The sequence below is a fragment of the Mercenaria mercenaria genome, chromosome 2 (assembly GCF_021730395.1).
Source record: "Mercenaria mercenaria strain notata chromosome 2, MADL_Memer_1, whole genome shotgun sequence".
In the NCBI taxonomy this organism is placed as follows: Eukaryota; Metazoa; Mollusca; class Bivalvia; order Venerida; family Veneridae; genus Mercenaria; species Mercenaria mercenaria.
Genome location: NC_069362.1, coordinates 69,337,508 through 69,364,700, shown reverse-complemented (window position 1 = coordinate 69,364,700; position 27,193 = coordinate 69,337,508). Strand labels below are relative to the sequence as shown.

General features: G+C 35.0%; 1 protein-coding gene and 1 pseudogene across 1 annotated transcript; one reads left to right on the top strand and one right to left on the bottom strand.

The window, feature by feature from the left end:
* Positions 1–9,286: 9,286 nt before the first annotated feature.
* LOC123562822 (sulfate transporter-like) lies at positions 9,287–11,853 on the top strand (annotated as a pseudogene).
* Positions 11,854–13,674: 1,821 nt separating this feature from the next.
* LOC123564223 (ferroxidase HEPHL1-like) lies at positions 13,675–26,867 on the bottom strand. The gene is made up of 13 exons (XM_045357622.2): positions 26,641–26,867; positions 26,234–26,478; positions 25,099–25,311; positions 22,684–22,878; positions 22,286–22,418; positions 22,017–22,123; positions 21,562–21,733; positions 20,480–20,766; positions 19,833–20,047; positions 19,122–19,266; positions 17,871–18,083; positions 15,592–15,805; positions 13,675–14,760 (listed from the first exon to the last, which is right to left on the bottom strand). Exons 1-13 carry the CDS (start codon positions 26,823–26,825, stop codon positions 13,833–13,835), a joined length of 3,252 nt encoding a protein of 1,083 aa, XP_045213557.2. The 5' UTR covers positions 26,826–26,867; the 3' UTR covers positions 13,675–13,832.
* Between the last annotated feature and the right edge of the window lie 326 nt (positions 26,868–27,193).

Here is a 27,193-nt window from a genome sequence, read left to right as displayed (position 1 = left end):
GATGTTACCCAGCTCTGTAAGCTGCGCATTCTTAAAATGCACATTTATGCTTAATGATGTTTATTCGACGATTGCACAATTAAGTCTTTAAATATGACAGATTACATCTATATTGGTCATAGCAAAGGGAATTGCACACAACTTAACTTCATTCCATGCAGTGAACTGTTTGAGTTTGGAAATCTAATGGAACTACATCCTCACGTGTTTTCGGTCCATTTTAGAGTAATCGCTGAAAGCAGGACTCGTCAAAAGGCTTTCAGCCTTTAGCCGACTCAATAATTATCAAAAGACAGAGATTCATTCAATTTTAAATGGGTTTCAGCGATACCTATTACATCTATACCGAAGTGTTTGATACAAGCTTCTCTAAAAACATAGTTCATTGAATTATGGTCAGAGTTCCAATTGTTAACATTCCAAAATCGTGCAGTTTTCCTACAACCTGTGCAATGTCATCTGATAGCTCTCTCTTAACATCTCCTATTCGGCTCTCAAGTTCATTTTTAAGCTTAGAAGTCTCAGAACTTATCCGTTTATCAAATATTCTAATGACTTTGTCTGTTACCTTTTCTGTTATTTTCTTCCCTTCACTTTCTGTCCTCTCTTTCATCTCATCAAATCTACAATCCATTTTGTCCCGTATGCTTCTAATGTCTTTGGACAACTGAAGAAGTAAGTCACCATTGCTTTGCAGAACATTACCATTACCTCTTTTTCACAGTTTTATTCCCGTCATCCGAATTATCCTCTCCTGTAAATTTACGTTTCCTTTCAGGGGTACCAATAACATGACTGATAAATGGGAAGCATACTCTTGCAAAGAAAATTAAATTTACCCTTAAGAAGTGCTTTACTCTCAAATAATGGCTGTCAATCATCCTTAAAGTGCCATATTTAGGTCATTTTCACACAATTTTAGACCTGGAAAAGCCTAAAAACATCTTTTAGAATATATGTTTACAATTAAGAATGTCTGTCAACCTACTTTTGCATGAAAATAATATTGTCAAGCCCAAAATACTTTACTGAAACAGTTAAAAGTTGAAATATAAAATTTATAAACAATAAAAGGGAGATAATTCACTTCTAATATGTACCAATATTTCAATTCTGATAATTTCTAGGTTCAATTTTGGCATTTTCTCTGACAACTCACTATTACCAGCACCGAAAATAAGTTATAAAACATTTATATCATGCTGGAAAGCTATTTAGATATGTATGAACCTATCCAGAAATCATTTTGTTAAAATGACAAATACTTTTCCAGCTAGCACACTATAGACTATCATTTGATCCTCAGAATGCCAAAATTATGTAACTGGAGCCTAAATACTTAAAAGTACAAGTAAAATAATTATATTTTGTAATATGAATTCCAACTGAACCACACAAACAATACCTTTTACAGAATAAGTGATTCTGGGGAATTGTTTTTTTTTTTTCTTGAACCTATATTACGAACTTTGTTTGTCCCTTCAAATACATTTTTGACAAATATTTTTGAGCAGGAAGCTTAAAGATATCTTAATATTCAAGTTTCAATGTTACTCCTGCTTCTAATTCAGATTTTTAGAAATTGAATCGGTGAAAAACATCTGGAATAAAAAGACAAAAATTGCGTCCCGCAGACTGTCATTGCTTCAAGGAAAGGAGAACAAGTTTCCATATATAATGGAGAAGGTTGTCGGAGCAAATTTAAAGCTATGCCTGTCTGAAAGAATGTTTTTCTGTGTCATAACTTTATTTTTTTCACCAGTAATAACCATTCTGGCACTGTCAGTACATTCTTTTCCTACAGTCTTGTCATAAATCTTCATGGAACCATAACCGGTCAAGTCTGTCCAGAGACCTAAATAAAAGATCTATGAAAAAAAGAAAAGAAACAACTATACATTCATTTTAACACTCCACCCCTTCTAATGTCCTACACACAAAGAAGTTACTGCCTCTAAGCAGACACAAAATACTGCCAGTATCACAGACACATGCAATCACCTGTTTGAAATATTTACAATGCCAATATTGAGCACCCCTGATTGTGATAATGACTGAAAATATCTACTTACTGGACTGAATTCCTGTAATTTTATTGCTGAGCAACCCAGGAGGCTTTGATTCTCCCAAAACAATCCAACAGAAGAGTGTACAATAACAAAATCTTTCTTCAGAATCAAGTCTTTCAGTTAATTCACAAGTGTAGGAAAATTCTCTTTAGGTCAGACACTGCTATTGTTTTTTCCATAGACTTCCATTATAAGAAATGACTCTGTCACATATCCCGAATTTTAGAGATGACAATTTTAATAAAGTAACATATGTCAAAGAGCAAAAAATAGTAATTTTATATAGGCTTAACCGATCCATTTTTTTTACAATACAACTACCGTCTCTGTTGAATGGCATATAGAGGCCAAATGCCCACTGACATCTACTATTCTAAAGTGACAATTGAAAAGTCAGGAATTCAGTCAGACACTTGAAAAAAATTCCAGAATTTACAGAAAACATTGTATTGCTTGATTGTGACACAAATTTTATGATTGTAAACAGAACCTTTTTATCCAATCAGCTTACATGTTATTGACTCTTACGGGTTACCCTACACTTTTTTTCAACCAATCCAAAGCCGCGTTTCAGTAACAACATCTGACCCAAATCTGGGCACTTCACTTCTTTGTTCGGTGCAAGTAAGACGTACTTTGCAGAACTGTCTACGTATATCATAAGTTTAGAAGTTTCTATACAGACGCCCATCTCTGTTTAGATCTTTGTGAAGTGATCCTGGTAAGTATTGTTTATTCTTTTCATGAAATTATATCTTAATTTATATTGCCATTTGAATACTAATATTGATGCAATTTGTAATTTTATATGTTAATGTTGAACGATTTGTAAAATAGATGATATCATTTATTTTAGGCTTTGTCGATATAGACAGAATAATTGTGAGTTAAATTCGACAGCGTGTGTTTTAAGACCGGTTATATTGGAATAAAAGATTTATCCTGGAACGGATAAATAAAGATTTTTATAAAAAGATAATCAAAACATTTTCAAAGCATTTAAAATATATTAATCATTGTATACATGCATTTTACTGTATAAGTTATATATAATATCTTATGCTCTTATGCCTTAATAAATTTGATTTGAATTGAAAAAAATATTACAGACCTTTGTCACACATGTCTGATGTTTACTTACGGGTTATCGGAAAGTGGCAAGGAAAACTGTGGATTTGAAAAAAAAATCTTTGAAGAGAAGACTTATATTCTTTAGATATACCTAATTCAGTTTGGACTGTTGTGAAATATTTTTGAACTTATACTCATTGAATTTACAATTATTTACTAAAATGTCGGTATCTTAGTAATAGGTTTTAAAGGTCACCTTTTCAGTTTCATATCTCATATAGTATTCTGCCTGACTAATGCATGTATCATGCTAACTGGCATTGCAAGGGACCTACTCAGTGATTTTATACAGCATTACAAAGATGAAACATACGTTACCAAGATTACGTAGAACGTTAAATAACACTAAAGTTAGGATAGTGTATGGGTTTCGTTGCATTGAGGCAACTTCAAGACAGTGGCTACTATATTTTCAATGCGTTTTTTTTTTAATATTAAATGGAAGGTAAAATTGTATTCTTTACTGAAATAATCGGTTTACATCAATTATGTGTTCAGTGGCTTATGTAATTCCTGATGTAAATAAACACTGCAAATTTTGTTCTTATAGCGCATTATACATATACAACATGGGTATGAAACAAATGTTACTTTTAGAAAAAAAATTATGTTTCTTTAAATGGTCCATTTTCTTTGATTATAGTGATGTTCAAGGATGTACGATCGTTGTTTTTTTTTCAGGATATCCATTTTGAAAAATGTTTCCTCGAACATTGCTTTTTAACAAACGTTTTGCCAAAAATTAATACTAAACAATTAAAATAGGCTAATAATGTACCATTTAACCAAATACATTCTGCTTTATGCGAAAAAAAGTTCACCCTTATTTTTGGGGTAGGGGTAGGTAATTTCAAATATCTATTAAAGTAGATCAGGTTTGGTTTTGATGTTTTCCTGACTGGTACATATAATGATAAGCTATAACTGAAGTAAATGTTTTCAAGATAAAACTTTATATTATCTTTATATCTACTAGAAAATATAAACTAAAACAAAAAGAACAAAATTTATCAAAATTCACCAGCTTTTAACAGTTGTTTTCTTAATAAATCTCTTAGATGCACGGTGACCCCAACTTTTTTCTTTCCATTTTGAAGCATTTTTGTGTGTCAGCTGCAAAATAGTTTGTAAATCTTAACGTCAGAATTTTTTGTAGCTCTAAATACTTTTTTCCATTGAAAACAAAGTGGATGGGGTAATTATGTCAACATGTAAAAACGAAGTTAGTGACATTTATGCTTATATAATTCTGACATCACAATTATTTATATTAACCTGTATGACTTGAAATCCCTATAATGTTTAGTGGGGTATTATATGTTTTATAAAGTACCACCATTTTTTCAGTTTTAAAAATTTCAGAAATTCTTAAACAGTGGGTGAAGAAAGTGCCCAATAAAATTAATACGAGTTCGATGACCTGTGTTTTTCTTCTCTTGTTTGTTTTGGAAACTAATGTTCTTCAAGCTCACAGAGTATGAAAAAGTTCTTCACGCTACAAAAAAATTCGTTCCTGCATCATTAAATATCACTCATAATGTAAAACGGAATTACTGAACAGGGGCCGTATTCATAAAGCATCTTAAAGGCCTAGATTCACTACTATATAAGTGTCCCCCCCCCCCCCCCCCCCCCCCCCCCCCAATCCAATATACAACTCCCATCTTATCTGTTGCGTATCAGCGATTATGTAACAGTAACTGATTAGAGGGCAATTAGCACAGCAGGGACCCCAACTAGACCATAAAGATGTGTGTAGTGGAGTTGAAAGAAATTAATTTTTCTTCAGAGAATGTGGAATGATAATAATAAAAGTTATTATTTTGATATTATATGATATAATAACTATTACTTTAATGTTATGATAATAATAATAATAATATTCTTCTTATTATTATTATTATTATTATTATTATTATTATTATAATATAAGATGATAAAATAAACAGTAGTAATATTGAAAATAATAATAATAATAATAAAACACAAGTATAGCATTTGTATAGTGAAAACTTCATGAGTTCTTTGTCCTGACAAACAATATTTTTCCAATTTTAAATTGATTTCCTTGTGATCAACATTATTTGAATATAAAATTATTGTGTTCCATCTATACTAAATTTTCATTTTCGGTATGTTGCCAAAAGTGACTTTTTCATGCTTTGCTTTGTAACTTTGAAATGCACATTCTGTTTTCAGTTTTAGACAAATGTTATTTACAGTATTCTGCAAGCTTTAGATGCGTGAAAGTCACATTTTTCTGAAATATCACAATTCTCCAGACAGAATTTGAAAAAAAAAACTTGCATATTTCCTTAATTATTAAGTTTCTCATTATTTTATTATTGTGGAAATAAGTTTCTCATTATTTTATTATTGTGTTTGATCAAAAAATGTTTTTCTTCACATAGAAATGCAAAACAAAACTAGTATAACTTTAAAAGTTATTAATTATTCATTAATTTAAAATAAATTATATTGTTTCTACTTCTCACCAATTGATACACTTAAAATGTAGACTGTCTATCCAATAAACAATGACCCTTGTTTATTGGAACCATACTGTGATGGTCATTAGCCCCCAACTGTGCAGATGAAGACAGAAATCCCTTGGCCCACTGCCAAAATCTAGGCCTTTAAGTATAAGTTTTGACTTAAGTTTAAGATTTTACTTAAGTTTGTGGTGATTTCAACTTAAGTCTACATAAAAACTTAAGTTCTAGTCATAAAACAGCTAAAACTTAAGATACGTAAGAAATGACTTAAGTCAGAAAATAAAATAGCGTGGTGAGTACGATTAAAGTGTTGTTTTCAGATAAAAGCACTTTAAACATAATTATATTGTGCATGTTGTATCTGTCTGAAATTAATGTTGTTTTTTAATGTTTTCGTCCACAATAAAATACAAGAACTACTTATTCAGTTGTTTTATGAATAACAAATATACTTAAGTAAAATAAATTTCTAACCTAAGTAATACCTAAGTAAATAATCAATTTCTTATACTTAGAGTTATGATGTTTTATAAATACGGCCCCAGATCATACTTTCTTAACGCAAAGCATATAGGAGACTCCTTGTTTATATTGTGGTTGTGGTATCATTGTTTTCAATTCCGAGTTCTTACTTAAATATCAATACGCGTTTTTAAAAAATGTTAATAAATACACAAAACTTATTCATTCAGAAGAAGAGATGTATACTGTTACATATAGTTTACCTCAGTATGGAACTGTGTTTAAAACATTAAGTCTAATAACTACATTTAGCTAAAATCGGTAATGTATGTTTCAGAACTACACAAACTGACACATAACATAACATCCATGTACACTATAATTATGACAGAAATATACTCTAACATTTGATGTATGAGATGCCGCAAGAAGAACAACAAATGACAGAAATATACTCCAACATTTGATGTATAAAAGGTGGCGAAAAGTCACTTTTTAGAAACAGGATATATTTATCATACTTGCAGAGTTGCGTATGTACATGCTTACGAAGCATGTACTATTTGTTTGGAACACGCCAGAGATGCATTGATGTTTATATGACATATTTGTAAAAGATCGTTTTTGTTATATGATTTTTGCGGTAACTGTCACGAAGCTTTTATTGATACTAAAAATACCAATTATAACAATACCAATAGTATTACTCATGAGACCAAACAACATACAGATACGATACGCGACATACTTCTTGATTCCATATCAGTTTATAGTTGTGAAACCGTGTATTCATAATGTCAAGCAAATGCATGACTGTAGATGTATTTATGATAGTTTGGCACTATCTCATAGGATTTGGTATTGTGATATATTTGAAATTTTTCATTTCGAAACAAAATGGCTAAAACGTTCAAGTACCATCAAAAAGTACATAAAATGTATAATGTAGATTAAACTGCTTTGAAGAGTTTGGAACTGTATATGCTTATTATGTTTGTGCAATTAGAGAGGGTTTTTGTACCTTAAAAAGAGGTTGTAAAACCTCAGATGAATTTTGACAAAAATACAATATGCATTTATACATGAATTATATAACTCCTTTCAGTTTTGAAAAAAAAATATAACTGTTTGTACAGTGGTCTTTTTCAGTTGACTGTTAAATGAAAATGACAGTTTCATCATAGCTTCGATTCTCCATTGTTTGTTATTGTACTCTTATATGTAACATATATGTAACACCAAACAGAATACTTCATTCTCTTGAAATATAACTTATTCAATTGAATGTCATTTGATTTGTTTTATAATAATGTTTATTTGAACAGTTGCAGCTCTTCAATATTTTTACATGTGACCTGTTTCAGTTGGTCATTTTGTGAGCTGTAAAATCCACTGTAACATATTTATACCAATATCAGGTGATATCTGCTTTAGCTATGAACTTTTGAAGAGTTATACCTCTGATATATGTACATATTTTATCCAATTTAAGTCAGTCATTTCGGAAATTTGGAAAATGATGGTCATCTTAATTTAGATAGACTTTGTAACCAAATAACGTATTTTGTTGAAAGTTTAACTAACTTAAATTTGAGTGATTTAAGTACTACGTACAGCAATGTCTGCCCGAAATTAAACCAAAGCTAGCATAGAAGTGAATCAAATTTTGAAAATTACATTTGTATAATAATTTCGAAATAATTTCAATTTGGAAATTTGAAATAGCTGTCATGTTGAATAAAGACTTATATTGGTGGATCTGCTTTCTTTTGATGTTCCCAATGTGGAACTTTCTTGAAAAGTTTGAATGCAATACTTTCATCATTCTACCCCACTAGCAAAGGGTAGGACTGTCAGTATGCAAATCGCCCAGAAATGAAACACGAACCATAGGGTTAAGCCAACTGACATTAGACTGCAAAGGTGTCTGATTTCTTAGTTTATTATTCACCTATTTTGTTTTCTTTATTGCATACATGAGATTAATGTATCTCTATAAAGGATTAAAAGTTCTAAAGATTTTCCACATAAGTATATTACTAACATGGTGGGTTGGGTACATCATCACCAACGTTTTGCATTTTATTCTGTATGTAATGCATAAAACAGCATTTTGTGATAATCAAAGTAAATTATCAATTATTTCAGACATTAAGATCAAAAAAAATTTATGATAAGAAATGTCACATCAATTTCTTTTTACCATCAAAATCAACGTTAATCCAATATCAGGATAAATTGCATCCATAAGACACCAACGTTTTTAAAATCGTCATTAATGTTTTTTGACATGTTGCTCAGACCGACACCAACCCTTAAAAGTTTCCTGAAGGATAGTATAACATCATAATATAGCTAAACCTTTGCCTTATTTCTGGGATACGACTTTCTGGCCTTGGCCCACACACGTATCATAATTGTACTCAGTAATTTTAAATATTTTGATCATTCCCGTTATATGTTTGAATAAAAGATTTATCCTCGAACGGATAAATATAGATCTTTATCAAAATATTATCAAAGCATTTTAAATATATTGATCATTGTATACATGTATTTTACTGTATAAGTTATATATAATGTTTTATGATCTTATGACCTTATGCCTGAATAAATTTGAATTGAATTGAAAAAAAAGTATTACAGACAATTACAAGCGATTTATCAAGCGCTAAAGCTGTCCAAATTTTACTCACATCGTCTGATTTTTTACTTACGGGTTATTGGAAAGGGACAGGAAAAACTGTAGATTTGAAAAAACTATCTTTGAAGAGAGGATTTATATTCTTTAGATATACTTAATTTTGGACTGTTGTGAAATATTTTGGAATATATACTGATTGGATTTAACATTGACCAACAGGATTTTACTTTTGCATTAACCTTAACAAACTAGTAATCATGATCTTCCCTTTATTGTGTTAGTTATTTATTATTATATCACATCTTTTCAGAAGCGATTAGTTAGCAATATCAGTGAATACATGGCGGGTGAAACGAAGAAAACAATCACTCTAAAAAGGCAGGTGTACACGTTAGAGACATTTGTCTGATTTTTTACTTACGGGTTATTGGAAAGGGACAGGAAAAACTGTAGATTTGAAAAAATATCTTTGAAGACAGGATTTACATTCTGTAGATATACTTAATTCAGTTTGGACTGTTGTGTAATATTTTGGAATTTATACTGATTGGATTTAATTTTGACCAACAGGATTTTATTTTTGCGTTAACTTTAACATACTAGTAATCATGGTCTTCCCTTTTATTGTTTTAGTTATTTATTATTGTATGATATCTTTTCAGAAGCGATTAGTTAACAATGCCGATGAATACATGGCGGGTGAAACGAAGAAAACAATCACTCTAAAAAGGAAGGGGTACACGTTAGAGACATTTGCTGAAACATACAAAGATGAAGGAACAAAACAGAGTGTGTTTGACAACATCAAGAAATCAATGCGATGTTCAAAAAGGGAAGCTGGAAAGATTCTTGGATCCTGTCTTCCAATTATTGGGTTTTTACGCTCCTATAAACTGAAGCAATATATACTTGGAGATGTTTTATCCGGATTCACAGTCAGTTTCATGCACCTTCCACAGGCTATGGGGTTTGGCATTCTCGCATCACTACGACCTATCCATGGACTCTACACCACGTTCTCTCCCGTGCTTGTTTACTTTCTGTTTGGAACATCACCGTATATATCATTTGGAACGAACGCTGTCTTGGCTTTGCTTACACAGACAGTGGTTGAGAGAGAAGCTGATAATTTTATAGCGTCATTTGCAAATACAAATGCGTCCCTGCCTACTAAAGATGAAATCATGGACGTTAAAATCGATGCTTCAATGGCATGTTGTATACTGGTCGGCATATTTCTCATGGGAATGGGGCTCCTGAAACTAGGTATAATAACTACCTATCTGTCTGTATCTTTTGTTGGTGGGTTCACTACGGCAGCTGCCTTCCACATCGCGTCTAGCCAAGTCCCTAAAATATTTGGAATTAAAGTGAAAGCGTTTGCTGGAGCGGGCAAACTAGTGCTGATGTACATAGATCTGTTCAGTAAAATAACACAAACAAAAATTGCCGAAGTTATCATCGCGGTGATTTGTATCATTGTACTTCTTCTTGTGAAGGTATGTATCAATGAACGTTACAATAAGAAGCTGAGAATGCCAATTCCAATTGATCTTATTGTGGTTATTATTGGAACAGTAATATCTCACTTTGCAAGATTTGAGGGCGCTTTTGATGTAAATATCGTCGGAGAAATACCGAGAGGATTCACCAAGCCGGCTTTTCCTAACTTCGTTAATGCAAGTAGTTTTGTGAGCGACGCATTCGTGATGGCGATATTGTCACTTGCTATGAGTATTTCAATGGCAAAGCTCTGTTCGGACAAACACGGTTTGCCAATTGATGATAACCAAGAGCTGATAGCGTACGGTGCCTGTAATTTTGTGTCAGGTTTCTTCCATTGTTTCCCTTCCGCAACAGCGCCACCTAGGACAATGATACTGAGTTCACTTGGTGCAAAGACTACACTTAATGCAACTGCTACTTAGGCGTTTTTCCTGTTGATTATACTGGTTATTGGACAGCTATTTGTTTCATTGCCGCTCAGTTTTCTTGCTGCAATGATTATTGTTTCTATGAAAGATCTGCTGCTACAGTATAAACATTTACCCAAAATATGGAAAGTTAACAAGTATGACTTGATAATTTGGGTTGTGACAAACTCTGTCAGTATCCTCGTAGACCTGAATTACGGCATCATAACTGGGGTGGGGATTTTAATATTTCTGACTGTAGTTAATGACCAGCTGTCCACTGGACATTTGATTGGACTTTCTCAAGCTGAAGATATTATGGTCAGATATACAAACGGTAAGAATATAAGAGAAATAAACGGGGTCAAGATCTTCAAAATACCAACGAATTTATACTTTGCGACTGCAGAGATAATGAAGAATCAGATTTTCAGGACAATCATGAATCCTAAAAAATATTTAAAGAAGACGCAGAAATTGAAAACTAGGGCCGAGAGTGTTGATGAAGAGAACAATATTTCCATCGAGTATATTGGGAAACCTACTTCAGCTAGTTTAGACGTCAAGCTGAAGTCGCTAGTGCTTGACTGGTCAATAGTGACTTACATCGACAGGACAGGGATAGCAGCTCTACAACAAGTTATCAAAGAATACAAAACAGTACAAGTTGATGTCTATTTTGTTGCTATCGCAGATAATGTTTATGCAGCTTTGGAGGCAGGCGAATTTTTCAAGACCTTCCCCGAGCCAAGAGTAACGCTTTCGTTGATGTGTTTACCGCTATTTCAGTATTAAGTTCCCAGGCTGTTGATTCAACTTCATCAACGAAACTATGAAGTTGCAAATTTAAATCAAAAAGACGTGGGCATTTATGCGGAGTTGAAATAATTTGAAATATTAGACAACAGAGGAGAGTGACATTTGGTACTAATTTACTAAACAAACAAGTTGACGGTTTTTGAAACTTACTTGACAAGAAGCATTTAATGTTAAGCGTGACCTCCACAGCATGTACGCAATAGTTAAAGCGAGTCTTGCTTGATGACTTATGAACAATATCAGCCCTGTATATTCGAGAGACTCAAAATGTGAACAAAATTAACATAAGTCTTATATAATACATGCGATCTATATCTGTATCTTCTGTTGCTTCTTGTAATAAGATGCATGTACTAGCGGCTCTCTGTAAAGGGTCTGTGCGGTTGTCATGATACCAATCTGTGAAGTCCCTACAATGAGCCGTTTTCTCAAATGTATTCAGCACTATGTGTACTTTCCGTATTATAATTCTTTATAAGGATAAATATCCAAATCCCCCCACAAACAGAAACAGTGTATGAAAGGATGTATATATGACAACTACTTCACTGACACATCACATAGACACAGAAAGCATACCAATAAAGGAAGACAGTGGGGCACCACCTTAGAACGGTTAGTGGCAAAACCACCACTGGGGACTTTAAACCACCGGCATCGTATGCACCATTTATCTCAGTCTTATTAAAAACTTATAATATAATAATGTAAATTAAAGTAATACCTGTCAGATGAATCCCTCACATACGTAATGTTATTAAAAGGGCACAATATGCGATACACAAAATTACTCCCGTAATCACATAAGCATCAGTCAATACCTGTGAAGATGACAGAGCAACAAACATCAAACCCAATCAATCCCTGTGGGCTTGAAGAGCTGCCCCACCTGTTACGTCAGACACATCAATGAAGATGGCGTAGCATTTAGCTGTAGTAGGGCTGAACACCAAGCATTCGATGCGCAACAAATTCTATATACTGCATGTTAAAACAAAAAACTGTTTTAAAGAAAAATAGTCCGGTGGATATCGACTTGCCTTTCGCGCAGTATATAAAGGAATACTAAGCTCGTTGACCCTGATGCATATGGGTAAACGGGAGCAACAAAATGATAATGTAGATTCAAATTTCTCTTTAGTGTGATAGAGTGATAATGATGCAGGAACGGAGCATTGAGAATGCACAATGCTTGACCTTTCACCTCTTCTAGGACAGTGGCGTGTAGAATTTTACATAGAGGAAAATTCAACATTTACATTAAGTCACATGCACTAGATTATATATTAATATCTATTGTCCTTGAATCAAAAGAATTCATTAGAAATTGTTTAGAAAAATCGTCGGTTGCTTATCAAATTTGACGGCAGGATAATCCAGGATTGTACAATTTCATTTTACTAAACTTGTGTGGCTTCCCCTGTTGAATATCCATCCTTGTTTTTTAACTGTCCCCAACACCCCCCACCCCTTTCTCTACCCTTTACCCATTTTTGTATTTTGCATATAATTACCCTTTGTTGGATTTTTGAAGCAACCCTTCTGCTATATCATTCCACTAAAGTTTCTTTTTGTTGCGGGTCTAACTTGCAATTCATGGTTCTCTGGCTGTGATTGGATTGCTCTATACTTCCTGGAAATCTACTTCTTTTTAGTTTTCATTAATAGCTCACAACAAAGACTGGCTTTCTTTTAAGAAAGAATTCGTAACAAAATATTAATTTGTGGCCCTAGCGACAAAATGGCATTGAACAAACCATCTTTTGACGAAAGCGTCTTCATTTTAAGATTTGAGATATTAAGTCGTAATACGTATATGAGTTTATTGAAATGACTTCAATGTTAAGTCCCATCTTACCAAGGAGAACTTTACATACCTCTATTTCGGGTTTTGTACACTTAGCTGCAATTGTAACGGAGGTCCCTTGAAATAGTCAGTCGAATTTTGAGTATACAAATCTCAATTCCGAATAACGTAAGTCGAAGTGTTGAGTGAGTTTGTCGAAATTTCGAGTCAATAGAAAACGTCAACCTTGCACTAATGCTCTTCCATTCCTTTTTACTATTTACTAAAAAATCACACTTCACCTACAACGGCCATGTGCACATGAAAGGCTGAACGTAAACAAACGAAAACAGAGTGAAGAGTACATACCTTCCTATAATTTTATTCTATATATGTGATCTATATGCTTTTGCATTTCTCTTCCTTGCTTCGCTGCCATTATAACTTTCTACAGATAAACAAACAAAATATCTTAATCAGTTAAGAGCGTGAAAGGCAACGATTAATTATAAGTTACAATATTTTAAAAGTACCAACCATGCCATCACGCATATGTTCACCAACGTGACAGTGGAATAGCCAAGTGCCCGGATTACTAGCAAACATTTCAACAGTTTCGTAAGTACCCGGAAATACCTCAATTACGTCTCCTTCATGTATTTGTCCGGTACGGTATGTGTACGTCTGTCCATGAAAATGTACCGTGTGAATGTCTTCGTTTTCTCCTAGTCCTAGAATGTACCAAGCAATATTTTCACCTCTATTCGCAACCAAACCTTCAACATTGTTATATATCAAACCATTTATAGAATCATATTTGTTGCTTTCTTCAAAATCGTCAGTAGAAGTGTCTGCCGTTGGACAGTTTTCCAAAATATTCTGACTCAAATACCAGCTTCTATTTTCATCGAATGCTTGGAAGAGAAGCGCAAACTCTTTTTCTACCGAGTCGGTTCTTTTACCATTTGCATCTAACACTCCACTTCTACATACTACAATAGGTCCAACAAGACCTGCGTATGTGTCTTTCACCGGATCAACCGCAGAGTGATACATGTAATTTATGCAGTTTGGTCCATTAGCGCCTGGACCTGAAGTTTCAGGTACCTCCCAACGGTACGTAAACATTGACCCGACAGGAACGCCATCACCAACTTTAACCGGAGTTCCATCTTCATATTTCATTCCTTCGTAAGTTTTATTGTATCTCAGCCCCTGTGCGTGAATGGAATAATTTCTTGTAGCCATATTTTTAAAGACAACTTCTATAACATCTCCAACCTCAGCTTTAATGAAAGGCCCGAGTACACCAAGGTGCCAGCTTTCCGCCGTGATAGGTTTCTCCTGGATGAACGTTGCATCCGTATATTCACGGTATAAGGCTTTCGTATATATGCTGCCGATATATTTTCCGTCTTTTTGGATGCGGTTGTACTGCGGACTGAAAATATAAATGGGAACAGACGTGTTTTTCCGTACTCTACTGACTTGACTGTTTAAACGAATACAAGAAATACAAGGTGTATTTCTAGCAGATACAATTTTCTTGCACACCGGACTGGCGTTTTCGGTGATTTTACCCATGCCGGAAAAACCCATCTGGCACCCCACGTGCCAGATGACTCACGAGCTGTTAATGACAACTAACAATTCATGCACTGGTTATATATCGTTTATGTTAAAAACGAAAACATCAGGGGCCTCTGTGGCCGAGTCGTTAAGATCGAGATCGCTGACTTCAAATCATTTGCCCCACACCGATGTGGGTTCGAGCCTCACTCGGGGCGTTGAATTCTTCATGTGAGAAAGCCATCCAGCTAGCTTACGGGAGGTCGGTGGTTCTACCCAGGTACCCGCTCGTGATGAAATAATGCACGGAGAAGCACCTGGGGTTTTCCTCCATCATCAAAGCTGGAAAGTCGCCATATGACCTATAATTGTGTCGGTGCGACGTTAAACCCAACAAAACCAAAAACGAAAAAATCATGTACCTTAATATATCTCTCCGTTCTTTATAGTATATTTCTCGTTTCAAAATATACGTTATTTTACGGCAAGAACCTAACGTTACGCTACAAAACGATAAAACTAAAGTAGAACTATTGTGCGTCACTAAAACGTCATGACGTCACTTCTGTTTTCGGCGCTTTGTGTATATACTCTACTATAAGTGCCTCGTTACCGCCCAATGCGCAGGTGCCCTCGGGACGGATATTTCTATCCAATTCGTTAACACATGACAGATATTATTAATCCATACAAATTTGTTTACTGTGACGGATCAGTGTAGTTTTCGCCTGTAAGTGGGTGTATGGTTTTTGGTGAATAGTTCCACTTCCGCTCTACAACTGCAATATAGTAACGCCTTGTGATACCGTTCTTCTGGTAGAAGTTAGTGGTGGACTGTCCGCATGAGTGTACATGGTACAGCACTTTTAATCCCTCGTTATAATGGTTGTCATTATGACAATGTATTGACCAGATCCCTGAAAGGAATCGACATGTTTGCGGTATTATACTCGCCATGGTTTTATTTTTCGCTACTATTAGCGACCCGAGTGTGACTGTTACAATCACCCATTAGATTCAAATTCTTACCGATGCGAATAACATTTTAGCCAATACAATCGCTAAATAAAGGTCACATTAAAATAATCCATCGTATGTGTATAACAGACGTTCTTTAATTATAATTAAATATACCGAGAGTGTCAATAGAATCACTGTCAATGTAGTAGCCCTAGTGAAAGATTAAGAGTTTAAAAACCAAAGGAAGATGGATTTCTGCTTACAAAGGTAAACTCATTTGGTTATTTAATTCGGCAAAACAGTATCTTTCATAAATGCTCCAAAATTAATAAGTATGAACCCTTTTTAGCTCACCTGAGCACGAAGTGCTCGAAGGTGAGCTTTTGTGATCGCCCTGTGTCCGTCGTCCGTCCGTCGTCCATCCGTCGTCAACAATTTGACTGTTTACACTCTAGAGGTCAATTTTTTGGCCCGATGTTAATGAAACTTGGTCAGAATGTTACCCTCAATAAAATCTCTGAAGAGTTCGATATTGGGTCATCTGGGGTCAAAAACTAGGTCACTAGGTCAAATCAAAGGAAAAGCTTGTTAACACTCTAGAGGTCACATTTTTAGCCCAATCTTAATGAAAATTGGTCAGAATGTTACCCTCAATAAAATCTTGGATGAGTTTGATATTGGATTATCTGGAGTTAAAAACTAGGTCACCCGATCAAATCAAAGGAAAAGCTTGTTAACACTCTAGAGGTCACATTTTTGGCCCAATCTTAATGAAAATTGGTCAGAATATTAACCTTAATAAAATCTTGGAGGAGTTTGATATTGGTTTATCTGGGATCAAAAACTAGGTCACCCGATCAAATCGAAGGAAATGCTTGTTAACAGTCTAGAGGTCACAATTTTGGCCCGATCTTAATGAAACTTGGTCAGAGTGTTATTCTCAATAAAGTCTTGGACGAGTTTGATTTTGGGTCATCTGGGATCAAAAACTAGGTCACCAGATCATATCAAAGGAAAAGCTTGTTAACACTGTAGAGGCCACATTTATGACTGTATCGTCATGAAACTTGATCAGAATGTTAATCTTGATGATCTCAAGGTCCATTTTGAATCTGGGTCATGTAGGCTCAAAAACTAGGTCACCGGGTCAAATCAAAGGAAAAGCTAGTTTACACTGTAAAGGCCACATTTATGACCATATCTTAATGAAACTTGGTCAGAATTTTAATCTTGATGATCTATAGGTCAAGTTTAAATCTGGATCAGATGGGGTTAAAAACTAGGTCACTAGGTTAAATCAAAGGAAAAGCTTATTAACACTCTAGAGGCTACACTTATGACTATATCTTCGTGAAACTTGGTAAGAATGTTAAACGTGATGATCTTTAGGTCAAGATGGAATCTGGGTCATGTTGGGTCAAAAACTAGGTCACCGGGTCAAATCAAAAAATGCAGCATTTAAGCCTAGGATCCTCAAGCTTGGTATGTAGATTGGCCCTGACTAGTATGTGACCCATAGGTCAAAAGGGACTGTAACAAGAAAATATTTATCCTGATAATATTTAATGTGTATGCCTATGTGATCTGTTTCAAAACTTGATCTAATCATTAAGAGCAATGGTACTCAGGTGAGCGATATAGGGCCATCATGGCCCTCTTGTTTGGAAACTTTAGTCAGCTTGTATATAAGTAAGAATCCTGTCATACTGGTGTATCTGTCACGGCTACTACCAGCTGATAGCCTATTGAAAGTAAACCATTATGTGCAAATTGAAAATGGATAAAAAGGCGAAGAGTCAACAATAAATTCCGGTTCCATATGAAATTGAAAAGCACATAAATAACATCGGAAATTGAAGAGTCGTCCTAGAAATAGAGAAAGCAACCAAGTTCGAACAAAGACAAATATCATGTGCTTTATTAAGATTTTTACTGAGTTGTTTTTAAATTTATGTATTTCGTATTTTATTTGTTTTGACATGATATAATGAACTTGAAGCTATATAACCCTCTGATACATACCAACATTGCTTGGTTTCATTATTGCGCTGAGTCCCACTCCAGATATAATAACATGCGAGTCACGATAAACGCCGTCAATGAGTACATTGTTTCCATTAAATGTGACACCATGATTTCCCTCTGTCTGGCCGAAGCTAATGATATGCCAGACTACTTTCTCATCCTTACAAACATCCAGACCCTCTAAATTACCATACGCTCTCCCATTAATAGCTGAAATAATTGCTCTTTATATTCATTGAAAATGTGAAGAATTCTACATGAATGTTCTTTAAAGAATTATACCGAATAATAATAAAGTCCTGGTAAGAACATTCTATGGATGTAATATGAAATATGAATTAGACTTGAAAAATCTTAAAGTTACTTCCATTGTTATTATGCAAAAGAATTAAACAACTTAACTAGACAAAGATTTTCTACTCTACGTTATTCCATTAGGGCAAGCGTTGTTTTGCTCCTTCTCCTGGTTGACTGATATGGCGATAGTGTGATAATACGATACAAGGAATGTACAATCAGATGGCGCGAAAACACGGTGCGAAATGCAAAAAAGCGATATTAACATCGCACATTTCCGTTGTGTCTCCGTTGTATTATTGCACTTTCGTCCCTCGCCCTAAAGGTGGAATTAGGAAAGTACAGGAGTGCGACGTTAATATTGCACTTTCGTATCGAGTTCTCGAATCGAATTATTGCACTGTCTACCCTTCGACTTATTGGGGATATAACGAAGATACGATAGAGCGGTGTTAATATCTCACTTTCCAACATAACATCGTAATTTTGCCCTTACATTTGATAATACGGTGCAAAAACATGGAAACACAATAGGAGGTGCGACACGTTGTTTTCGCGTTTTCGCATCGTACTATCACATTATCATCCCTCCGACTTAAAGGTGATATTACAAAATACGATAGTGCGATCTTATTATTGCACTATCGTCCCTTCGTCCTAAGAGCATTATATTATTTCACTGTCGCCCTTACTTATCTACGGAGCGAATGTGTTAAACAATGATGGCCCCAAATGAACACTAGAAAAAAAAATACATCAAGCTTTCCAGTATCCTCTTAAATTGTTGATATTAACATCATAGATTTAAAAAAAAAATATGTTCATAGTCCATAGTCTGAAAATGCATACAAATGTACTTACATCTCATAACATTTGATTATATTTCCCAGTAGAATTATCTTCATTTATTTCTTTGTATTCATTTCCTCTAATGTGAAATTGAATACTTACATCTCATAACATTTGATTCAATAAAGTCTTCATCAGCTTTATCAACAGTATCTTTGATGTAAGTATTTATATTGTCGTCCAGATACCAGGAAAAATTCTCGTCTATACTCGATATATACAGGAACATTTCTCTGTCAACGTATTTCTGAAATATATTGCACAATTAGTTCGTACACTGCAGTATATACATGGCACTATTCGAATATGTCACCTAATTGTATATAAAACACAATCTCTGCAGACCTTCGGTCAGATAATGACTTGTAAAGGATATTGTATTTTGAATGTTTCCTTCGAAAGCATTCTTTGAAAGTAAAATTGGAAAGACAACTTCATAGTTTTAGGTATACCGTAAAAGCCTGTCAATCTTTTGCATGCTTCGTTGAATGTTTCTGAATTTCAAATCAGGTATTGGCAACTTATAAGACCCTACATGAATAAGAGGTAGAAGACGAGTTAGATTTCTGTCAAGGACAGCATTTTCTCGCCTCAGAATAGGTAACGGTCAAGTCCCATCACATGAATACGAGATGGAAGACTAGTTCAGATTTTTGTCATGGACAGCATTCTCTCGCCCAGGGATCAAAATCAGGACTCCAGGTGTTGGGGGTGTCACCCTTTTGTAACTAGCAGGCGGACAGACTGTGATATGTTACTTGTTTAACGGTAGTGTGTGTGAAATATATGTTCTAAATTAAAAATCAGCCCTACCTGACGACCCGTGTATGAATCAAGGGAGCCCGGCTTGCAGATCAGGAGGGGACCAACCAGACCGGAACTGACGTCGCGTTCCATGTCGTAACTTGAGTAATACAGGTAAGTAAGACAATCCGGATCATCAGTACCCGGTGCTACCGCCCATGGGACTGTAAACACGTATGATCCTATTTTCCCTGGTTTCACAGTATGACCCTTACCATTATTATCTGTTAATCAAAAGTAATGATATTTTAAAAGAAATTATTCAAGAGTCAAAGACAGAGAATACAAATTTGCACAGGAATTACATAACGATCAGTAGCAACGTACAGAATTAACCTTTCTTCTGCAAACATATATAACTGGATTGGTAAATCGCATCCATGCATGCTAGGTATAATGGCACTCTCTCAATATATTGTTTAAGGGACCTCCGTGGCCGAATGATAAAGTTCGTTCACTACGAACCACTTGTCCCCCATCCATGTTGGTTCGAAACCTCGCTTGGAGTGTAGAATTCTTTGTGAGGGAGACATTCATTTGGCCTACAGAAGGTTGGTGGTTCTACCCAGGTACCTGCGTACGCCTGAAATAATGCCCGAAGGGGTGCCTGAGATCGTCCGTTACAAGGTTTCTGTAACGTCTACGATCAGACTTACTAGAAGGGTCCTTGATCCACATTCCATTCTCAGAGCTATTGAGACTTGTTCCTTGTAAGAAGATTGAAACCGGCTTTGGCGTGAGATTAAGCAGAACAATTTCTATTGTGTCTCCAACTTCCGCTCTCAGGACGGGTCCCAGTATACCTATATGATCTTCACGCTGCGTACGATTTATCTTTACTCCATACTGAATAAATTTGTACTCGAAAAATCTCGCCTTCTTGTATTTTCTGCCAATCAACTTCTTTCCGTTCACACGTTTTGAATAATAGAGCTCTGAATCGCTGAGGAAAATATAAACTAGGAGATGTTATTTGACAGCAACTACAGATATAGCTTAATGAGTTGTACAACTGCAAATAATAACACTGTAAAACTGTTAAAATCTCTTGCGACAGATACCAGACATTTAATTGATTTTGACTCTTTTATCAGTTTTACTGAAAACATACTGAGAACCAGCTGTACCATGTGTTTCGACATGGAATACGGTCATAAGTCATAGAAGGTAAAGGTAAATATTAATCAGGCTAGGTCTGACGAAAACAGTAAAGATTGTATAATGTAATATGCTGAAATATATCAACCTATCTAGTGTAATGTCTACTCAATTTTGTACATGTCAGTAATTCGTAACTTCAAGGTTAACACCCGAAAAAATGTGTAACTGTAGTGCAAAAGAAGTTAATTAAAACCAATATTTAATATATAAGACAAAGTTTGGGACCAAGACGCTAAGCACTTTCTCCAGCCTTCAGCTACAGTATGTAAGTTTCATCGAAAGTCAATCCAGAAATGTAAAAGTTAGGGACTTTAACCAAACTGTATCAATGCTTAACCTGTGACATTTAAGCAAAACATAGCCCTTAATCTGATTCGGTCTTAAGGTAGGTTATTCCGTTGGGTTCAACATTTAACTTGTAGATTGTACTGATATAAATACATGGGTTTAAAAAGATGGAGTGGGTATGAAACTACGAGGACGGACAAACAACATTCCCCGTCCTTTTCGCGTTCTGATTCCCGTGTTGTCCGCCATGTCAGGTATAGTTTATAGTTTTCTTGAGGCACGATCTCACCTTCCTGGTTCTGTGAGATCTTTGTTGTCATAAAGGTTTCTACCAGAGGGAGCATAGTCACATTCCTCCATTTCTGCTGCAAAGAAGAAATGTCGCACTTTGCCACTGAGCTGGTTAGGACCAGTATTTCTACTTTGACATGATTTCACTGTGAGAAATACCTTCATGCCATCTGCAGAAAAAAAACCCATACCGTTATTTAGAAAAAGCGTTATAGTTTGCATAGCAAAATAATAAAGGTAGGCATAATTATTTTCAGCAAAAGAAATAAACGTTACTGTATTTGATCTTAAGATTGATCTAGTTATTGTATTTGATGTTAAGATTGATTTAGTAAACTACTACTTTTGCAATATGTGTAATACAAAAAATAGTGACTTAAAACTTTACTGAATAATTTCTTAACTTTTATTATCAGAGCAGCCGATTTTATTCATCCGAAAAAAAAAACCTACTTCTGTTGTGTTCCGAGTTCATACACTGTATGAGCCATTTCCCAGGATTCCTGGCGATCATCTCAGCAGCACGAAATGTAGCAGACCAAATACTCACAACACTTTCTCTGTAATTAAGAAATTATTTATTCTTGTTCGTTAACGCAGAAACTATTAGCTTAATTGTCAACAATAATACCTCGTATAAAAGTTAGTACATTTTGCACTAGTTCAAGTTTGTTCATGTTTCAGGAACACACTTTTGATATTCAGAAAGAAATAAAACAAACCTATGATGATTTTCTATGAAAGTCTGTCCATGAATATTTACAGGATGTAGTTCGGCACTGAGTGAGAATATATACCAAGCAACTTTATCACCATCGCATATATCTAAATCTGGCATATTTCCATACATGTAGCCTGCAGTAGCAATAAAAATATTATGTTGGTGGATACACATACAAAGCAAATAAACACGTAACTAAAAAGATATTGCCTGTTGATATCAGTTTTAAGCCACTGGTTAAGTATAAATACTGTATAACACAAATACAGAAAGTAAAATACTTTAAGCATCTAATTTCATGCTCCACCTCTAAACGGCGTCTTTGACTTATATAATTAGCTTACATTACATCAGCCCTTTATATTATAAGTACTGTCTTACAAGTTTAAGTAATAATACCGTTTACTGAATCCTTTTTCAAACTTTCTTCAAAGTCTGGATCACCGGAGTCATACAGGCGTTTGCATTCTGCTGGATCTTGGCAGCGTTTAAGGTTTTCGTCAACCAACCAAGATTCACCTTCGTTGATGGAGTCAAAATAAAGCATAAACTCTTTGTCGACATCTGTTCGTTTGTTGTTGTTGTTCAATATTCCTGAATATAGACATTAACAAATGATGAAAGTTTCAGCAGAATGATTCACATTCGTATGCATACAGTAAGTATATAAGTTTAATTAAATAAATATATAGAGAGAATTTATACGAACTAAATCACAATATACCAGACCAATTATACGGCAAAGCGCCTAGCAGTACAAACGAACACGCACATTCTACAGCAAATCCACTAATCCAGTAAGATTAGTTTCGATGCTGTGAGACATGAAAACAGAGATTTGAGTGTTGAACCAGTACGAATGTGTAGTACAATTCGGGCTCGTATATAAAGCACTGATTTGTGAGACAGGAAACCAGAAATTTGGGTATATACATGCAAATGTTGAACCAGTACGAATATGTAGGACGATTCGGGCGCATATATAAAGCAGCATCGAAACTAATCTTATTGCGTTAGTGGACTTGCCGTAATTGGTCTGGTATATTGTGGTGGTGATTTCTCTCTCTACTATATCTCACTTGCAGTGTACTTGCAGTGTACGATCGAAGCATATTTCACCGAGTGGCAGATGCAGCATTTTTCAGCCGGGGACATTAGAATTACAAGTAATATTTGCGACAGGGAATGTACTGTATTGGTTAAAGGTCAGTAATTCAAATCCTTCTTTGTTTCATATAAAAAACGACAACTTCAGGTCGTCTTTACTTATCTTTAGAGAACATCACTTTTTCCTACACCTATTTTTCATGAAAGTTCTATCACAAATTAACGAAAAAATGAAAAGAAAATAGGGGGTTATGTAGTTCCTAGTGAAATGCCAGTCAGTTGTGGTCTGCTACCCTAAAAATGGCGCATATTTACTCTCGTCCGCGCAATAAACACCTACTTCCGGTTTCGATCTGCAAAACTTGCCATGTGGGGTGTATGAACATGAAAACCGTCTCATTTCATGTAGAATGTCTTCTAGTAGTGAAAAACGGTGATTAAAGCACTCGTTCTACACGAATTTGCGCAACAAATGGGAAAATTAGGATCTATTTATTATGGACTTCTTTCGACTACACCACGGAAGCACATTTTCGACCGAATTACTGACCTTATTCCTATAAGAAATGTTTCTTTTCAAATATCACACAATTTTCATTTCTATTTTCAAGAAAGATGTAATACCAAACATATTGCCAAGTTTCTTTGTGAAATTTCGAGTTTTTAGAGAAATATAGACATTTTATAGAAGCCACCCCCTACCAATTTAATGGGCTAAATTTTGGCCCTATGGCCCTTTTATTGTATATTTTGGTAAAAGTTTCACTCGTTTGCATTATTTTTCACTTGGATTCTGAAATATCATTCATTCCGTCATGAATAAGACCCAAAAGGATGCATTTTGTGCATTTTCTGACATTCTGGAGACAAAATATTAGCTTTTTAATCCCAGAAATCGCTGCTGAATAGGCGCATCTACTCAAAATGTGGTCAAAATTCAAAATTTTTCAAATTTCACTATTATTTTGCATTGAAAACACCCTTTTATATCATAAACAACCGATCTATGACTATTAAGACTAATTGCGATGTGTTTCGAGAAAGTCTTATTTAAGCTCTTATAGGTTAAAGGTCAGTAATTCAAATCCTTCTTTGTTTCATATAAAAAACGACAACTTCAGGTCGTCTTTACTTATCTTTAGAGAACATCACTTTTTCCTACACCTATTTTTCATGAAATTTCTATCACAAATTAACGAAAAAATGAAAAGAAAATAGGGGGTTATGTAGTTCCTAGTGAAATGCCAGTCAGTTGTGGTCTGCTACCCTAAAAATGGCGCATATTTACTCTCGTCCGCGCAATAAACACCTACTTCCGGTTTCGATCTGCAAAACTTGCCATGTGGGGTGTATGAACATGAAAACCGTCTCTTTTCATGTAGAATGTCTTCTAGTAGTGAAAAACGGTGATTAAAGCACTCGTTCTACACGAATTTGCGCAACAAATGGGAAAATTAGGATCTATTTATTATGGACTTCTTTCGACTACACCACGGAAGCACATTTTCGACCGAATTACTGACCATATTCCTATTTAGTTAAAACCTTCGTTTTCGGGAAATAGGGAAAATTTCGTAACTTGACTTGATTAACGGAAAGTTTCTCTTTCTGGTTGGCTGCAAACTTTATGAAATTAAAACAAATGATATTCCTGATTTATTAAAAGTCCCATGTGTATATATACTCACTGATAATACAATAGTATACCTTGCTTGCAGACTATGACAAGACCCAGCAGTCCGGCGTTAATTTCTCTGTCTGGGTCCACGTGCGGATGGTAAGCAAATGGTATGCAGTTAGGATCACCATCACGCGGCGAAAAGTCAGACGTCAATTTCCACGTGAGAGTTATTTCACTTCCGGGCTGGACGCTGTCATCAACATGGTAATTTTGTTTGGTGTTGTCCGTGTATAAAGCTCCTTCAAATACAGATTTCTACGATAACACGGTACACATGTACAAACAGACCGTATACTTTTTGTGTACATAGTACATCCGACCTTTCTGTGGGTAGCCTATTTCTTGCACATGTTGCAATGTTAGAGCAAATATAATTATCCATTTTTATATACAATGTGTTAAACTGTCATTTTCTAGGATGACTTAAGGAAATATTTATAATACCAACTTGCAAGTGCCTAACGTTTACACATGGACATTTACTAAGTACTGAAGGGACGATGTCGTAGGTTCCTCCTCTACAATATACTATCACAGCGTAAAAATATATATTTGCCCCTTTGTAATCCGCAACTTAATCTTTTATTAATAACACTTTTAGAGACTATGAAATCCCGTACGTCAGGCTGGTTGCCAAATACTAAATGTCAAATGCTTATTCCATAATGCTTAATGTCAAATCTCGAATGCCAAATGCTGCCTGCCAAATTCTGAATGCTAACTGTTAGATAAAGAATGCAATCCAGTGACTGCCAAACGCGTATTGTTTAGTGAATATTCAAGTGAAGAAGTCAAAATAGCATGATGCTGCGTAGATAGACGGAGGCATACTGTAAACGGACATTGGCCTTGACTTTGTCCGTGACTTTGTCCCTTTAAGACAGTCTGTCCTATGCCCGCAAGACCAGTAGAACATACAGATCTAATACCCATAGTGTCAGCATTTGGCGGTGATTTAAGTATTTGACATTTTATCACTTGGAAGTTAGATAATTGACACTTAACAATTACAATCTAATATTTAGCGTAAAGCATTTAGAATTAGGTATCTGATATTTAGTATTGTGTATTTTGCATTTAGTATATGACAACAAGCGTGGCGCACAACAAGTCTATTATTTTACCTGAAAGTAGCCGGTTTGAACTCTGTTGTGTACCTACCTTCATTTAGTTTATCGTATCTGACGCCGTGTGGATGTACCGACACCGGCCTATCAACTTTATTCCGGAAGTGAACACGAATGACTTCCCCTACCTCTCCGTGCAGAAGGGGTCCAACATAACCGAAGGATTGGTGGGTTGGAATCTCCTGTGTGTAGTTTCCGTCCGTGTAACGTTTGTAAACATACTTAGTATACTTACTACCAACCCTGTTGGCTTGATTAATCAGTGTGTCATTCAAATATCTGAAAACAATTGCATATAATTTAGCGGTTTTTCTCTTAGTTTAGCCTTAATGTTTACAGTTACATATGAAGTACAGAATCTATAGGAACTAGGTAGACGAAATGACTGCCATTAAACAGAGGTATTCTTGAAAAACAGATTTCAACAAAAGCTGTTCTTACTTGTCGTAGAAGTCCACGAGATTCTGTTGATAGGGGAGATAATCCCATTCTACTTTTTCAGCTTGTAAATAGTAATTTCGATAGTTCCTGACCTCGAAGCCCTCCGTCCTCTGTCCTGGAACTACAAATGCAAGGTGACATTTAATTTGTAGAAGGATTATGCAGAAACAATTAAATTTTCTCATTATTGTTAAAATTATTTTGGCACAAAAATATCCCCCAATATATTCCCGAACTATATATTAAAGTGCGGTAATAGAAGAATTATTATAAGTATATCTCATGAGGGGTGGTGAAATAGTTTCAAATGTTGTATTTCTGTTCCGAAAAACACTAAAAATTGCATTGATTAAGTGTTAGTGTTAGTACTGGAAAATACTTGATATTCAATCTTTTAATATTATTCCTGTAATAGTAACGGGTAAATAGGCCGACTCTGATTATTGGTCATGCCTTCTGTACGCATTAAAGGAGTTTACATGTTGAAATCCTTTCAGAAAATATAACCGGAGTGTTGAATAAAACCAATACGAGACATATGTCATCTGGACTA